This window comes from Halichondria panicea, chromosome 14 (genome assembly GCF_963675165.1).
Source record: "Halichondria panicea chromosome 14, odHalPani1.1, whole genome shotgun sequence".
NCBI lineage: Eukaryota > Metazoa > Porifera > Demospongiae > Suberitida > Halichondriidae > Halichondria > Halichondria panicea.
In genome coordinates, this window is record NC_087390.1 from 420188 (window position 1) to 437898 (window position 17711).

The 17711-nt window shown below is 40.0% G+C and overlaps 3 protein-coding genes across 3 annotated transcripts; 2 read left to right on the forward strand and 1 right to left on the reverse strand.

The window, feature by feature from the left end:
• Window positions 1-364: 364 nt before the first annotated feature.
• LOC135347695 (uncharacterized) lies at window positions 365-4328 on the forward strand. The gene has a single exon (XM_064545718.1). The coding sequence runs from the start codon at window positions 451-453 to the stop codon at window positions 4174-4176; it is 3726 nt and encodes a 1241-aa protein (XP_064401788.1). The 5' UTR covers window positions 365-450; the 3' UTR covers window positions 4177-4328.
• An 89-nt stretch (window positions 4329-4417) lies between these two features.
• Window positions 4418-11353, forward strand: LOC135347696 (sterol O-acyltransferase 1-like). The gene is made up of 16 exons (XM_064545719.1): window positions 4418-4572; window positions 4675-4765; window positions 5316-5371; window positions 5848-5883; window positions 5994-6104; window positions 6691-6802; window positions 7252-7419; window positions 8090-8174; window positions 8278-8386; window positions 8487-8535; window positions 8628-8692; window positions 8832-8973; window positions 9680-9778; window positions 10048-10177; window positions 10618-10757; window positions 11097-11353. Exons 2-16 carry the CDS (start codon window positions 4700-4702, stop codon window positions 11175-11177), a joined length of 1449 nt encoding a protein of 482 aa, XP_064401789.1. The 5' UTR covers window positions 4418-4572; window positions 4675-4699; the 3' UTR covers window positions 11178-11353.
• Window positions 11354-12226: 873 nt separating this feature from the next.
• LOC135347697 (uncharacterized) lies at window positions 12227-17711 on the reverse strand. The gene is made up of 2 exons (XM_064545720.1): window positions 17639-17711; window positions 12227-17525 (listed from the first exon to the last, which is right to left on the reverse strand). Exon 2 carries the CDS (start codon window positions 17521-17523, stop codon window positions 12382-12384), a length of 5142 nt encoding a protein of 1713 aa, XP_064401790.1. The 5' UTR covers window positions 17524-17525; window positions 17639-17711; the 3' UTR covers window positions 12227-12381.

Consider the following 17711-nt stretch of genomic DNA (forward strand, 5'->3'; position numbering starts at 1 on the left):
GGATTATCGATAATGCAGTTGAGTCGTGCTACCCACCAATAGTTACGGCCGCCTGTATCTTGGCTTTGTGAAAAGGTGTTGTAGCGAAAAGACAATATTGATGTAATATAGAAATCAACAATGATAAGTTTCCGGACCGAGGTGTTTATGAATCCTTTGGACAAGTTATAGAGTATGTAAACAACGCTATTAATAGCATGTTATAAGATCTACATGTTCTACTATAAGAACAGTAAAAAATACATTTTGCATTCATAATTATTGTGAACTCCACCACCGCAAACAACATGCACTACTATGTGATCTACACTCTATTAAATGGCATTATACTGAATCATCTACTTTCACTAGGTCAGGATGTGGTCCCACAGCAGATGGTTCATGGTCACTTTTATTTAATGCATTATCATGCATTAGTTGGTGCTTCTACAGAAGACACACCGCAACAAGATGCTACTTCTAGTTCTAGCCACATTACTGGCTGCTTTGGCTCTACACCCAGCTAATGCATACCAAGAGTATGCAACAGTCATTGCAGTGTACAATTCTACTGGTGAGTCTGCTATTGTGAATTGTAGCAATGGCACAAACTACCACTACAAAATCAACGATCTACCACTTGGTAATATCACTAGCGGGACATTATTGAGACTGTGCTCCAAGTCTTTTATACTGACGAAAAATCTGTCGCTCTCTAATCTTGAAAACATTGCTTTAGTTGGATACAACTCTCCAACAGTGAAATGTGATAAGGAAACAAATCTAGGTATTGTCCTAGGAGCCATTCGCAATCTTGAGCTACATAACTTCACAGTTGATGGTTGCGGGGTGATGACGACTATTGATTCGAAAGCCGACCATAACATAAAGTCGGGTGTTATCATTCAGTATTCCACTAATATCACTGTGACTGGTGTCAACATTACAAAAAGTCCTGGGAGTGGTTTGGCCCTGTTTCGCAACAATGGATCGGTCCGAGTTGAAAATTCGGTATTTGAAAAAAATGGGATAGATAGGCTAACAGGTGGGAATGGAATTTACATGGAAACTGGGTCTTCGTTCCCTTCAACTTCTACATTAGCAGAATATACGTTTGCCAAATGTGATTTTCTTTTTAACACTGCCGCAACAGGCAAAGACAATATCATCGCAGGGTTTAGTCGATTCGACAAAGGAGGCGGCCTGTGTGTGTATATCCGTGCCAGTGAAAAGCATAAAGTCACCATTTTAAACAGTCGTTTTATAGGAAATCGAGCTGAACATTACGGAGGTGGACTATTCGTTAGCTATCTTGGTAAAGCAAGAGACAACATTGTTCGAGTTTTAAATTGTAACTTTTCGCTGAACACTGCAACATTTGGAGGAGGAACATATGGAGGATACCTCCATACACGCTTACAAGGATTAGAAACACCACTAAATTGCTCTCATATTTACGAATATCTAAATTTCACAGAAAACCAAGCAACATTTGGAGGAGGGTCTAGTGTTTTTGCTTCAAAGACTTTAAATAGAAATTCCAATGCACATGTCAACTTTGTGAACTGTACTTGGATGAGGAACATAGGTCAATACGGTGCAGCAGTTACTATTCTCCCTAACGCCTGGAACTTGTACACAGAAGGTTATTTACCGACTCCAAGGTTCGTAGGCTGTACTATATCCAACAATCATGTGAAATTTAAAACGATGTTCAAGAATGAATATTATGCTGAGTATTCAAAGGGCTCGGGAGCATTTTATTGTTATGGTCATAATGTTTCATTTGAAAAACAGACACTTATCGAAAACAACCAAGGCTCAGCAATGTACCTGGGCTCATGCTTAGCCATTTTTTACGAGAATTCTATCACATATTTTGTAAATAACACAGGCTACCAAGGAGGAGCTATATATGAACTATCTTCTGTAGTGTACGTTCAAGATAATTCTGCTCTCTATTTCTCAGCGAACAAAGCTGAAGACAAAGGTGGAGCCATTTATGAACATTCATTTTTCATGCATATTTACGATTACTCCAAGACATGCTTCATTGACTACATCGATAATTTCACAGAAGTGACTGAACGTAACATCTCGGTTACATTTATTGATAACGTTGCCGGTAAGTATGGCCACTCGATATACACATCTTCTTTGCGACCTTGCTACAATCGTTTTTCTTTTTCTGCCGCAAACCTATCTGTTGACATATTCGACCAAGTCGGTAATTTCACCTACTTTCCTGAGAACAGATCTATGGAAATCGCAACTGCCATCAATCACTCAAATATTACTGCTGAACATTGGTCAGAGAATCTTCTATTCATCCCTGGAAAGAGAATGAGGTTACCTTTTGTTGATGTAGACGATTTGAACCAGGCAGTTCGAACAAGCTACTTGGTCACAATTCAAAATGGCTCTAGATCTAATGTGACTGTTAGTCCAGATTATACTGATATTTCGAATAACATGCTACTTTTGTATGGAAAAGATAGTACCACTGTTACATTATCCGACACATCTTCCCGACAAATAGCTCTCACTTTTGAAATAACGATGCAGGCCTGTCCTCCAGGTTTCATACATGATGATGTCTCTCAAGGCTGTATATGCTCTGCTGGTTTAAATGAGAGTTATGCTGGAATTGAACATTGCAAAGTAAGTCTTATGAGAGCTTATAGTAAGTACGGGTACTGGATTGGCTATATGGAGAACAAAACTGAAAATGACAGCTCGTTAATTTCTGCATACTATAATCCTACTGAAAATTTCTCTAATCCCACTGGGTACGGCCGTCTACTTCCCGAAACAGCTAACAGAACAGAGCTGAATGATATTATGTGTAATGAGGCACGGACAGGATTTCTCTGCAGTCAGTGTATGGAGAATATGACAGTTCACTTTCATAGCCGGGAATTTGCATGTAAGTCCAACAAGTATTGTACCTTTGGCTGGTTGTTTTACATTCTTAGTGAAATAGTTCCTGTCACCATAATCTTCCTTGTGATCATCTATTTTAACATTTCTTTCACTTCTGGCCTCGTAAATGGCTTTATATTTTATTGTCAAATGGTCGAAGTGATTCAAATAGTTTCTAATGGCTTCATCTCTTTGTCAGAAACTGCTCAAATTGTAAATAAAGTCCATACTTTCATATACTTGAGCACCACCTTAAATTTGTTCTTTCTTGAAGATCTTTCATTTTGCCTGTGGGAAAATGCAAGTGCAATGTCAATTGCGGCTTTCAGTAATGTTACTCTTTTCTATGCACTCGTTCTTGTGGTTCTTGTTACCTTTGTGTTCAGAAACTGCTCCTTTAGGTGTACATGTAGACGTAGTTCTTCAGGGTACTTTCCACTGGCACTGAACCCGAATTTTCAAGGCAGCATCCTTCACGGTTTAGCTGCATTCTTGATTCTTTGCTATGCTCATTGTGGCCATTCCTCGTTGCCTTTGCTACTGTCTGTGAGTGTATACAGCAAAGGACCAACTGTTTACCAGACAATGGTGAATGTTCAACCAGATATTGAGTGGTTTAGTCCTCAGCATTTACCTTATGCAATGCTGTCTCTTCTACTTGTATTTTTCATGCTTTTCTTACCTCCAATTCTTCTGGTTGTGTACCCACTACATTACAAAGTCCTGGCTTTCTTAAGGATTGCCGAATTTCGATGCGTCCAAATTGTGTTTAGTCCTCTGGATAAATTAAAGCCCTTTTTCGATTCGTTTCAAAGCTGCTTCAAAGACAAATTTCGTTTTTTCTCTGGCCTCTATTTCATTTACAGATTTAGTATGATTGTAATTGTATTCAACCACAGTGCTCAAGTAAGTTTTTTCTTTATCGAAGTTCAGTTGGTGATTATGCTTACTCTTCACGCTTTATGCCAGCCATACAAAGAACAGTTGCACAATGTGATCGACACTCTCTTATTCTGTAATCTTGCTGTCATCAATGCTATCACATATTACAACGTCTCTGCTTCTATGGCAAACGTGAGAGATCTAAACCTCTTGGCAACCACGTGGTTACAAACGATACTGATCATTTTGCCTCTACCAATCATGTTGGTGTTTCTATTTGCACACACACCTTGTGTACGTGCTTGTCGCAGAACGTCAATAAGTGTTCCTATTGAGGAAGATGACTTGCCAGACAGAATGCAGGTCAATTACTACCAAGCAAGGGACAATTAAAACAAATTATAGCTAGTCTACTAGATCCATGTAACTATAACTATGAAGCTCTTCTAAACATTTTGAAGTGTAGTCTGTATCTGCTTATGTTGTCGTGTGTGTGCACTTGTGTCCCATTATCCCCCCAAATTTCATTTGTGTTATCGCCGATCTATTATGATTGTGATGCAGTGCGCGTGCGTGGGCGGCTGGATTTTGCTCTATTGTTGTGGTGAGAGTGATGTGTGCGGCGAGTTTGTGAGGCTACACTACAATTACCGTATATACCACATGGCCGATATGGCATGGCAATCCACGGGATGTTTCATTATTGATACACTTCTGAGTTCAAGTGTGTTGTTTGCTGTTGCCTTGAAGAGTGTAGCTAGCTAGCTACGGCGGTACATTTCAGTGAATGTGAGTTAAACAATTGTGTGCGAGGAAGTAGTGTATCTATAATAGCAATTGTAGCTAGATCTAAGTCAAAATTGAAAAAATCCTTTTTTTTATACTCTCCAGTTATTAAAGAGAGTTGAGATCTGATATGGATAGCATCGAGTCATTGAAGCACAAGAATGGGCTCAAGAGGAGGAAGCAGCCACAGCAGCAGGTTTGTGGGATCAAGTGTGTACGTGTACATGTGTGTGTGTGCATGTACCTAGCTAATGTGATTACCTAGCGAGACCACATGCATACACCACCAGCCAGCCATCTTGTGTTGAAGTCTGAGAACAGCAAATGCTATAATTATAATTATATTGTATATACACGGCCTTATTTACAGTGAGACTACGTAGCTCTCAACAACAAAATATCGTAAAGACATACATCCTATTCTCGAATTCCCCTGTAGAGTACAGCCACACAATGTGTTTCTTTGTGAGCGTGTATGGTACAGTTATTCAGAATCGTGTTGTCAACTTTAGTCCCAAACTATTGACTGACATGTGTTCACTTGTATCATCATACGGTGACATTATTTGCCTAGATCACATGCTCGTACATACAAAAATAAGGTACATACAAAAATAAACTGCTTTCCTTGTAGTGGTTGCATGCTTTGGCACTTTATGATGTACAGCTATTGTCCAATTTGTCAGTTTGCATTTTTCATAATTATAATAATTTTATATTGTACATGTTGTTCATGATCTATGCAGGATGTCGATGATGCTCCGAGTCATGTTGCTATGCCGATCAGACAACGGAGCAGTTGGTGAGTAAGCTCCTCTCGTTATATTGAAATTAATCACTATGAGCCTGTAGCTATAACCATGGCTGCAACCATGTTGTGTTTAACCACCTGGCTACGAGAGAAAAAAAACATTGAAACTATCACCCGTCTCTAAGTCAATTTCTATGTTTAGGTTATTCTATTTGTGGGTGTATTTTCCTGCCTAAATATATATGCCCTTGCATATGACCAGAAAACGTTGTGTTAATTATAAATCCTTTGTTCTCTTTGTGTGGACTTGGGTGGTCAGATCTTTTGTGTATCAGATGTCAGTTAATGATGTGGTGCATAACATGGCCACATAAAGCCCTACATTATCAGCGTGTAGTAAAAATGTGGTCGGACAGTTTTGTATGTACAAAATCAATTTTTTGGTTTATAGCGTCACTGTATTGCGGTCTTTGTGAGCTATTAAGTTTTGAGTGGTACTGTAAAATTCTCTCTCTTGTCTCTTGCAGGCCTCGTATATTCAAACCACAACTGTCACTAAACGAGTAAGTCTGTGATTTTAATTATTCCGTTAATGTCATGTATTGAGCTTATAGCGTTTTGATTCCACAAATTGCAGATGCTGTATTATATACATGACTTCTCCCCCCCCCAGTGAACTAACAGTATCCGATAAGAGTTTTCAAATCATCCGTGATATTGCCATGGTGTACACGGTGCTGTTCATTGCCTATATTCTTACCCGGGACTTGTACATCAGAGGAAAGTAAGTGACAGCTAATGCAGTGATGCCTGTGTATTTTTGCAGGCCACCCTCTATAATACAGCCAGGTTAATGGGCCCCAAAGTCTCCATAGCATGTGTTTGGACCTGTGTTAGCAGGCCACCCTCTATAATACAGCCACTGTTAGTCTGTCCAACCCTAGCCATTGTGTAAAACTTTCAATAGAAATGTTGTTAGCTTCAGTATTAGAAATGTCATTAGCAAGATATCGATATAATTATACCACAAAAAGATTCAATTTTTATTATCGTTTGGTTGCTGTGATGGTGGTTTGTAGTTTGGTTTCAGTTACCACCTAGTCACGTTTATACTATGGATTACATCGATCACCTAATTTCCATTGTTACTATTAGCATAATTATCAGATATTATACCAACTAATCTGTTTGTGTAAGTATCCATCGTTTAATTATGTATCTCACAGTATGGTTGCTATGGGGTACCCATGAAGTTATTTCACGATCCATTTCACTGCTAACACGCTTAATTGTTATTGTTACTACATCCATTACCACCCACACACCACCCACACACACACACACACACACATACCCACCCACACATACAGAGATGTGTCCTGGCTGACCTCTAGTTTAGGAACTCCTGAAGTGATGGTCAAGGCCTTGAGTATAGAGCTGTGCTTACTGGGTCTGGCACTCACGGTGCAGCCTTCTCTGCAAGTGAGACCACCACCATACACCACCTTGAGTCACTAGCTACTGTTTTAGATCAGATGAGGTCCGACACGAGTACCTCGATTAGGCTAACATTAAGGTACTGCATTTAGTCACATGCAACAATGACTTTACTGACTTTAACGTTGAATTTTGCACGTGACCAAGTGTAATCGAGGCACTCGTGTCGTACCTGCTCTGGTTTTAGATGCAGCCTATAGAAACATGTATTGTTAAAATAATGTGTAAAGTTCTACAAATTAGTACGTCTTTGTGGAGAGTATTAATCAATTCTCTAGTTAGCACCAATTTATTTTCAAGACTGTATTACACAAATTTATACAGAGTACGTAGAAGAGAAAATTTAGTGACTTGTTCTCCCAAAACAAGACGCCCTCAATGTATCTATGACACCATTTATTTCTGAAGTATTATTGATTTTTCTTACCCTCCAGATATGGCGTTACATGAGGGATATTGTACCCAGTCTGCGTAGAGTTTTCGATGTATCGTTCATCCTTGTCTTCGCTGGCTATGTGTTTGGAACAGCTGCCCTCGTGTGCTACGTGTCCTACCAAACGCCATTCCCTACCTACTTCTCTGGAGTGCTCACCATCGAGCAGGTAATGGACTAACTACGCTAACAATTGTGGTCATGTATAAGCACTGCGTAGGTATAAGTCTCAGTGGTGTAGGAAGGGGGAGGGGCTCCAGGGGTTGGAGCCCCCCCTCTAGGCTATTAAGTAGAGATGACTTATCTAAGCTGAACTATGTATATATGTAGACTCTTTTTTCATTCAAAAACCATTGAGAAATTTCTTCCTACGCCACTGAGTCTACTGTAGTCTAAGACCTAGGTATGCAACTACTAGTAGATAAGCCTCAGTGGCTTTGTTGTGTGGTAGACTATAATTATAGACATGTCCTTTGATGATACTACATGTACCAGCATATGCCCCATGCATGCAGTCAGTGTGTGTCTTTGATCTTTGCACAAGTATTATTGTACTCCAGGCATGATGGCTGCTGTGTTGAACACACACATTATTGAACTCACACAATTTGTGAATGTTAGACCATATGCTCTGAGCACAGCACAATCATCACCTGACCTAGCTAGTGGTTTAATTAATGAACCTTCTATACTGATCAAGACCATGATTCCATTTGCACTATATGGATGTGGTTAGCCTTTCTCTGGGAAACGTATTAATAATAATATAATCTCAATACAAAATTCCCCATACAAGAGTGTGTATGCATGGTAACCATGGTGACCACTCCTCCACTCAGCTGCGACTGTCCATGAAGACTTATTCCTACGTGCGTGAGAATGCCTACAAGGTCATCTACCCGTGGAACAAAGAGGACCAATCAGGTTAGAGCCGCTTAGTTGGCTGCTAGCATTCTTTTGGCGTTAGGTCTAATTATGCCTACCGGGTTAGTACTTAAACTGTATACTCCCGCCCCCTCCTACGCAGGCCCAGCTGTGTGGTACAAAGGTCAAATGGAGCCAAAGGTCGGATCGTACAGTCAATTCCTCTACTTTCTCTTTGCTCCCACCATGATCTACAGGGACAACTACCCACGGTACAACTGATGCTTATCCCTTATCCCTAACAGTTTTATCGTTAATTTTAGAATTTCTATCTGTCGTTGACTTGATTGGTTAACTTTTTTTTCATTCCAGAAATCCTGGTCCAATCAATTGGAAGAATGTCGCTGTGTATTTAGCACAGGTACGTAATACTATAAATATTTAGCGTAAAACGCGTGTATAAATAGAATATGCATGGACTAATTTCACAATCATTTTATCATCTCGTAACAGTTTGTGCTCTCCCTGTGGTGTGTGGCCATCATCTGCTCTGAATTCATCTTCCCAAAATCTCTAAAGTGAGTTCATTCTGAACGGACTGTCAGTGTTACGTTAGCTCCAACTTTGACCGTGAAGTTTACTCGTACTCAACACTCACACACACACACACACACCCCCATACCCCCTCCCCACACACACACACACACACACACACAGGTCGGAGGTTCTACTATTGTCGTACATGGCTAGTCTAGTGTACGTACTCCCGATCACCTTCCTCTCTCACACCAGCTTCCTCCATAGCTACCTCAACTTCTCCTGTGAAGTGCTGAGGTTTGCAGACAGAGAGTTTTATTCAGTGAGAAAATTTGTACATAAGAGTATTAATGGCAAAAGAAGGGCTTAGTTATTATAGAAATCAATCTGTTGATTGTATGCATATGGAAATTATGTTACTGCACTGTTAAAGTATTGCCTGAGAAGCCTTAGCTTAGCATGTACAATCGTAAGTATACATGTACATTGCAAGGGCAGCTCTGAGTTATGTATCAGGTTGAGAACTTCCTGTTGCTTGTTGTGATGTTTGTGTGTTGTGAGGCTTCTGTTGTTCCTTGGGTACTTATTGAGCTATAGTGAGTACACATAAGTAGCCTTTCCTGTTCATACAGTGTGTACTGCAGAAGAGATCCGACATGCGTGCACGAATCACTACAAGTTCAGTGCATTGATGTCATTGCGGTTCCCAGGCCAATGATCTAGCACTTGTAGTGATTCGTGCACGCCATGTCGGACCTCCTCTGAGTATATTATAGTGATTTGGTGGAAGTTACAGGTCCCATGCATGGTAACTACTTGTAGACAGGCAAGCAGCTTTTACGCCAAACATTGACTCTGTTACTACTATATAATTATACCTATCTTTTTCGATCAACCCAAATTAAGTTGATCTCCTGTTTGGACCTGTGTTAATATAGCTAGACCACCTCTTTATTACAGCCATGCACTGTTGGTCTACCAATGCATGCAAGGGGGTGAAGCTATAAATCACTATAATCATTATTTAGGACTGGTGGACTTGCACATCGTTCTCTACATTCTACCGCAAGTGGAACATACTGGTCCACGATTGGCTGCACTCGTACATCTACAGGGACATAAAACATGTGAGTGTGCGGAAGGGGAGGGGGGCTACCAATACATGTACGTATACGTATACAGGCCACTGGGCCACTGCTGGTAAGCCCTGGAGTATGACAATGCTGTATATTCTCACATGTATATATTATAGGCCACTGCTGGTTAGCCCTAGGATAACAACAATCTACTGTATATGTGCTCTCCTATAATTATACAGAGTTGTTACATACTGCATGCTGGTTATCCCTGGGATAACAATACTATATACCCCCCCCCCCTCCATCACACACTGCAGGTGACTGGTCGTCAGTGGATGGCCGTGTTTGCCACCATCCATTTATCAGCAGTTATTCACGAGTACATCGTGGCCATAGCTCTGCAATTTGCCTTCCCTCTGCTTTTCTTAGAGTTTGCTATTGGAGGAGGTACTGTTTATAATTCTGTTGGGTCCGGTCTATAGTTTCTAAGTCATAATTATCATTTTTCTACTACGAAATTTTTGAGGGGCTTAATTTTCGCGGATTTCTTGGGTTAACAATCCTACACGAAAATTAATTCCACGAAAATTGTTCTTTAATTAGAATTACCTGCTATAACGTGCAAAGATTTAATGGCGTGGCTTCCGGTAAGCAGCCATTCCGCAAACATTGTGCAACGAAATGCTTTTAGAGGCCAATCCATAAAATATAAGTGCCTCAAAAATTTCGCGCTATACGGTAATTCTTAAATTGAAATTGCAAGTTAGGGTACACGCAGTACGTAGCTATGTCTTGATAGAGATCACTGTGTCTTTCTAGAATTATCCCTCTATGAATATATAATTATATGACGATGGTTCTCACACGTATATACATTATAATTATAGCCATGGTCTACTTCCTCCGCCCCAAGTCTATGGAGAGGCTGTACAACATACTGCTGCTGATAGGGTTCTGCTTCGGTGGAGCTAACTTGCTCTTCTTCTATCAAATGGAGTTTGCAGCACGAATCTACTGCCCTAGACAGGTATGCACATAGCTGGTTATAATCATGTGTCTCGTGTCACTGTTGATGAAAGGTCCATATTTTATGATAGTATCACATGCAGATTCATTTGTAGCGCATCTATACATGTATATAATTATATACAGTGTATTAGTTGTAATCTACCATTAATTTTTTTGTGAGCACTTTATTGGCCTCTCTGAATTGAACTTCCTCCAACTTTGAGCATTGAATGCTAAAGTTGTTCATTGACATAACATTGTTCCATAAGAGAATATAATCATTCCACTGCTAATTAACTGCGTGACAACAATACAATTAGTGCAGGTCCTTAACTCTTTCTTTCTTTCCTCCTCCTAGCGGTCGCTGCAGAATTTCTTCCTGCCTCAGCTGCTTGACTGTTACCAACACATGAACAATAATATCACTTCGAATTTCTAATAAATATCTAATTTATATCTAAATGGATAGGAAAATAGTATAATTATGCACTTTAAAGATTTACACACACACATACACACAGTTTTTTTGTCACATTTTACTTATAATAAACATTATCCTTTGTGTGAAAACTTTCTGCACTCCCTTTGTAACAATAAATGACTTTTTGCAAAATTTGTTGTAAAATTTTTAAAATGCATGGTGGGTGAGACCAGGCTACGCCTTAATATAATGTAGCCCCTCCCTCTAGCTATACCTGTTCACTGAACAGATATCTATAATGTAGTGATTAGGGGTTGGTTTATGCTAGCATAATTTTGGTAATTTTTTTGAATTACAGGTCAGTATACGAGTCCTAGTATAAACTATTGGAATTACTGGCGCATGGTTAATTATCTCCTTGCAATTCTATATATATTATAGATAGAGTCACGTGGCAATTACTTATAGTTTGATGTTACTTGTGCAACGACATGGGGCCTATGCTGTACTTGGAGGAATAATGTGGGAATATTAAATAGGCGATTTGAAAAGAATAATAGGCTGTTTACTTGAGCATAAAAGAATAGCATAATAGGTAATATCTCGAGCATAATCTACCAATCCCTACTGGTGATTGAACAAACACTGACATGCACACACATATATAGTACATGCATGAGGAAACTATTAAGACAGTTGATATTTCATTGTGTATAATTATTATTAAATTATACGTTTTATTATGATCAAGATAAATAATATAATTATTGTGAAGGTTTGCTCCCCATGCACTGTTTGACTACAAGCCATTTAGTTAATCAAGCCATCAGATAGTCTTCTGTTTTCATTCAGCTCCTTTCTTATAATGACTGTGGAATTCAATTCTGTCAACAATTGCAATCCGAACAACGGCGCGAGGCATTAGCACAGCGCAGCTTGCACCCGTTTGCAAAAATTTTAGACCCTCAAAACTTACCCACTATAATATCATTATATGGTATAATCATTATAGTACAATGCATGTCTTGTTAGCCAAGGGAACCAAACATTCAATTATATAGCACAACAATTTTAACTCTACAAAAAAATCTTATCTCTCTTTAATTAAATTACAACGCTGTAACACAAACAATTACTAACGTCAGTAACTGTTGATATGCCTACGAAGATTATTTAAGTTGTATATACATGTTATAAAGGTACCTCAGCTAAATAAGACAGTTCACACTTCATTGTGTATCGGACCGATTTCTGTGTGTGTAACAACCGGACGATGGTTGACTCTTTGAGGGGGAGGGGCTGGTCTGTAGTCCTCTGCAGCGAGGGGGGCTAGTTCATCCATGTAGGATAGTCTCAGCTGATCCGGCCTTGTGGCTGGTCTAATGATGGGAGGAGTGATGTAACGATCGGGGTCAGCTTCTTCCACGGCTCCATCAGTGTAAGGTGGGTTCAAGGCGTCTCTTTGTTCATAGTCGTCTACTGCTTCGAGTAATTCGTCATCATCATTTTCATCGGCTACTTGCTGATACATTTCCCAGGCATTGTTAGCTCGTCGGAGTCTAATGTCTGCAGTACCAGCACATAAGTTCCTTTTGACATAGTTAACAACTTCCTTTATCTTGAGCCATATTTTGGTCTTCTTCAGTATAAAGTGGTGGAAATGGTAGCTGATTATTATCACAAAGAGTATGAAAGCTATAGACATTGAAACAAAAGCCAGTGTTTCTTGTTGTCGGTTTGTTTCAACAACATAGGAAGTGGCATAGGATAGAATGCCGAGGTTAAGTAGAAACAATGCTTCTAGATATTCACTAAGTTGCTTTTTATACACTCGGTTGTTCAATGATATCAGTCCGAATGCAATACACCCAGATGATAGCACAGGGAGAGAAGTGTCTGGAGCCATTGCAACTACTAGATTATGAGCGATCAGAGCGAAGAGGAGCAGTCCCACCCAGTAGCGATGCTTGGGAGTGAATGGAGCATGGTATGCATCCATGAAGCCGATGTATTTTGTGTTCTTAGTCCATTTCATAACTTTTGAACAGTGCTGAAGCCATTGTCCAAAGAAGAGCAGTACAGTGAACAATCCACCAGCAATGAGGATAATGGCAGCAGCAAAAAACTGAGGAATGTGATTGGGAGTGAAGTATTGAACATTGCCGTCATACAACCAAACAGTGTTTGTTGAACCGTCAGGATAATCCAAGACCCTGTATTGTAGTGCAGCAATGATAAACCGTAAAAATTTTGAATAAGAGAGTAGGACGAGTGTGCCTAGTGCAGCAACTGGGTTCCTGTTGGAGAGGAGCTTTGCAAACGAGTCAAAATAGTTGCTCAAAATTATAACAAGAAACATTAGAAGAAACAAGTAAGCTGGGAAGACAAGTTGAAGGAGCACTTTTGCTTGAGAGTTCATTCCATCGTAAAAGCATATCTCTATTCCCAAGTCAAGATTCACCCAGGATACGAAAACTGTTAAAAAGTTGTTTAAATTAGGTAAGAAAATCGCTCTATTAGCTGCTAGTATATTGGCATAAAAAATGAGACCTTGAATATTCCCAGTTGCTATAGTGATGTTGAGCACGAGAATGAAAGCAACTAGCAATATGCCAGCCAGCGCAAATGAAATTAGCAAAAAAAGGTAAAAATTAGAGCATTCTTTACATTTTGACGTAGCCAACATAACACTGAGTCCTGATTGACATTCTCCACACAAGACACCACTTCGATTGTAGGCACATTGTTCGTCACGGTTGCTTAGACTGATGTTGACTGGCCTTTTTACGCAATAGTCAAATGCACAGTTACTAACAACATAACCTGTTTTGTTGGTAGTATTTATGACTTCTATCCATATGTTGTTATTACTTTCTAGCTTTATGGTTTCATTTTCCTCAGAACAGTTTGTTATCTGATATTGTAGCAAGTCTGGATCACAGTCACACTTGCACTCAGTATCGGACTGAATTGGTTTGAGTCCAATAGGGCATGTGCAGGGTAGAAAAGAAATTTTGATGAGTTGTTTTGAAATTCCCAAATTGATGCATGGACCCTCGGCATAGAGTTCCACTTGAGCAGAGCTGTCTTGTGAGAATACATTGTACTCTAATTCTGTGCATTGATGACCAACTGTTTGTTTTGCCTGTCCTTCTTTGAGACGATCAAATCCACTATCAGTGATAACAGAACTGTGAATTGTGGCATTCATTGGATTTCCAACTTGGTCAACAGCCATAACACTGATTTTAAATGCGTGTCCCTTTCTTGGAGAAACATAATCATTTTGTGAATAGTTACAAAACATCACCTGAACAGGCCCAGAGGAGATTGATAATTCGGTGGAGGATTTTATGGTGTTATTTATGTAGTCCAATATAGATCCATTTGAATAAATCTCATATTCAGCATTTTGATTAATTGTACACCTGTCCAACAGACCTCCGTAGATGTCTGCTCCTGACTGGGTAGCCGTGTTGTTAGTCATGAATGTGTTGAAATAGTTTAGATTTCTGTCCCACCCATACAGTTTAATTGTTTGAATGAAGCAGCCAGAAAAAATGGTGTGAGTATCATCATCTTCTGTGACCCCTCCTCCACATGCGCTCCTCTGTGTGTCATCTGCCACAAATATTCCTCCTCCGTACTGAGCCAAGTTGTTGTTAATCATTAACTTGACATTAAATGTAGACCTAATACGGTCACCTTTAGTTTTAAATAGGTAGAGTTTCGAACTTTGCTGTAGAAACAGTCCACCTCCACTAGCATTAGCTGTGTTTGAGTCAATGTTGACGTGTGATTGAGCAAAGTTAATAGTTGAAGACACTGCATGTATACCTCCACCATTCTCAGCAATGTTGTGAGCAATCTCACTCTGTGTATTTAGAGGAAGTGGATTACCATCTGCATCTACCATCTGCACTGATTGGAACTCAACTTCGCTAAAATATGCATAAATCCCTCCACCATCTTTGTGTGCTGTGTTGTGGTAGATCTCTACTGGCACATTTACAAAGAGTGCACTCTCTCTCAGAAATATCCCTCCTCCAGAGGTAGCTGTGTTGTTGGTGATGAGTACTCCTTCTGTGTTAATGTATATTTCACTCTGGTCAGCGCTGATAGCTCCTCCAAGTATACCGCGATTGTTACTCAGTGTTGTAGGTCCATTAAACTTGATTCGACTATTGAAAGCATAAATGGGGCCATTGTTGCTGACAATATTCCTTCCAGTGAATGTTACATATGACTTCGAAATGTTCAAACTGCCTATGTTATTAGTAATGTCAGTATTGTGGATGATAAAGGTGGAAGATGGGAAGACATCAATTGTTCCACTTTCATTAGCAACATTGTTTGTCAGAGTACTGTCGGAGATGGACACACTGCCTCTGTAAACACTAATCGCTCCACCATAGTTAGCTCTGTTGTTTGTCAGCTCGCTATTGGAGATGGACACACTGCCTGAGCCAACACTAATCGCTCCACCAGTAGTAGTACCTCTGTTGTTTGTCAGCTCGCTATTGGAGATGGACGCACTGCCTGATTTAACACGAATCGTTCCAACAATGTCAGCACTGTTGTATGTCAGTGTGCTGTTAGAGATGGACACATTGCCTGAGTCAACATCAATCGCTCCACCATAGTTAGCTCTGTTTTTTGTCAGCTCGCTATTGGAGATGGACGCACTGCCTGAGTCAACACGAATCCCTCCACCAAAATAAGCACTGTTGTTTGTCAGAGCACAGTCAGAGATAGACACATTGCCTGACTCAGCATAAATCGCTCCACCATTATGGTCGACTTTGTTGTTTTTCAGCTCACTATTGGAGATGGACGCACTGCCTGAGTAAACAAAAATCACTCCACCATCGTTAGCACTGTTGTTTGTCAGCTCACAGTTAGAGATAGACACACTGCCTAAATAAACAATAATCGCTCCACCATAGTTAGTAGCACTGTTTTTTGTCAGCTCACTGTTGAAGATGGACGCACTGCCTGAGTAAACAAAAATCACTCCACTATCGTTAGCACTGTTGTTTGTCAGCTCACAGTTAAAGATAGACACACTGCCTGAGTCAACAATAATCGTTGCACCAGAGTTAGTAGCACCGTTTTTTGTCAGCTCACTGTTGGAGATGGACGCACTGCCTGAGCCAACACCAATCGCTCCACCATAATTAGCACTGTTGTTTGTCAGCTCACAGTTAAAGATAGACACACTGCCTGAGTAAACAATAATCGCTCCACCATAGTTAGTAGCACTGTTGAATGTCAGCTCACTGTTGGAGATGGAAGCACTGCCTGAGCCAATACCAATCGCTCCACCATAATTAGCACTGTTGTTTGTCAGCTCGCTGTTGGAGATGGACACACTATCTGAGCCAACACTAATCGCTCCACCATTGTTAGCTCTGTTCTTTGTCAGCTTGCTGTTAGAGATAGACACACTGCCATTATTAGTAGCTCTGTTGTTTGTCAGCGTACTGCCAGAGATAGATATACTACCTGAGTAAACACTAATCGCTCCGCCATCGCTATAGGCACTGTTGTTTGTCAGCTCACTGTTGAAGATGGACACACTGCTTGAGACAACAGCAATGGCACCACCATACTGAGAAGCTTTGTTATTTGTAAAGTTACACCCAGTGATCACTACAGTACCAGATACCACTTCTACTGCTCCTCCACTCCCAGCACTGTTACAGTTGAACTCTGTGTTGTTGATAAGAGAGTTGTTTGACTTAATGTAAACTGCACCTCTACTATTTCTAGTAAACTCGTTTTTTGTTATGTACACATCACCAGCCTCAATGTGCAGTGCCTGACCAGTGTTGTTCATAAAGAGAGTGCTCTCAATTGTTGCAGTTTGAGTATTAGCAATCTTAAATATGTGGGTTTCTGTCTGATTAAACTTCATGAAGTAGCAGTTTTTGATATAAACATCGTGGGAACCAACAATGATTACTCCTTGATGTGAGTTTGGTGATCCGATATTCACTCCAACGAAACTCAAGCATTCAATGTTCAATTTGGTAATACTAACAAAACGTATCGCACCATTGCTATGGAATCCAACTACAGCTGTATTTTTGTTCTGGCCAGTGATTTGCACATGTGAGAAGTTACGAATCAATAACTGCTCGGTTAACACATGATCTCCAGGTAGAAAGCTCAAGGTGAGATTGTCTCCATCAGATAACAGGTCTGTTTGGACAAGCTGCTCGAGAGTGAAACAAGTTCCATTTCGATATTCATGACACAAGTAAGTTGAATCCACTGGCACAATGTGATAGTGCTCACTCCTGGTAACAGTAGCTAGGATCAGTAGCAGTATTAACCAGCTGAGAATACTTCTAGACAGCATATCTGAGGTGCATGTATATGAGGATGATTGTTAGCGTGTTAATCATTATGCTGCTCCAAGAATGCTCAACAATGCATACCCTGTAATATGTTACTATACAATATCTTCAACTCACTTATTCAATGGACACTCTTTTCTGTTTTACTATGCTTCTACTAGTCAACCAGCGCTTTAAATATTGTTTTTTT

Coding starts and splice junctions, on each gene's coding strand:
- LOC135347695 (XM_064545718.1), top strand. CDS start 451: ATGCTACTTCTAGTTCTAGCCACATTACTGGCTGCTTTGGCTCTACAC.
- LOC135347696 (XM_064545719.1), top strand. CDS start 4,700: ATGGATAGCATCGAGTCATTGAAGCACAAGAATGGGCTCAAGAGGAGG. Junction 7,420..8,089: donor GAGTGCTCACCATCGAGCAG/GTAATGGACTAA, acceptor TCCTCCACTCAG/CTGCGACTGTCCATGAAGAC. Junction 10,178..10,617: donor AGAGTTTGCTATTGGAGGAG/GTACTGTTTATA, acceptor TTATAATTATAG/CCATGGTCTACTTCCTCCGC.
- LOC135347697 (XM_064545720.1), bottom strand. CDS start 17,523: ATGCTGTCTAGAAGTATTCTCAGCTGGTTAATACTGCTACTGATCCTA.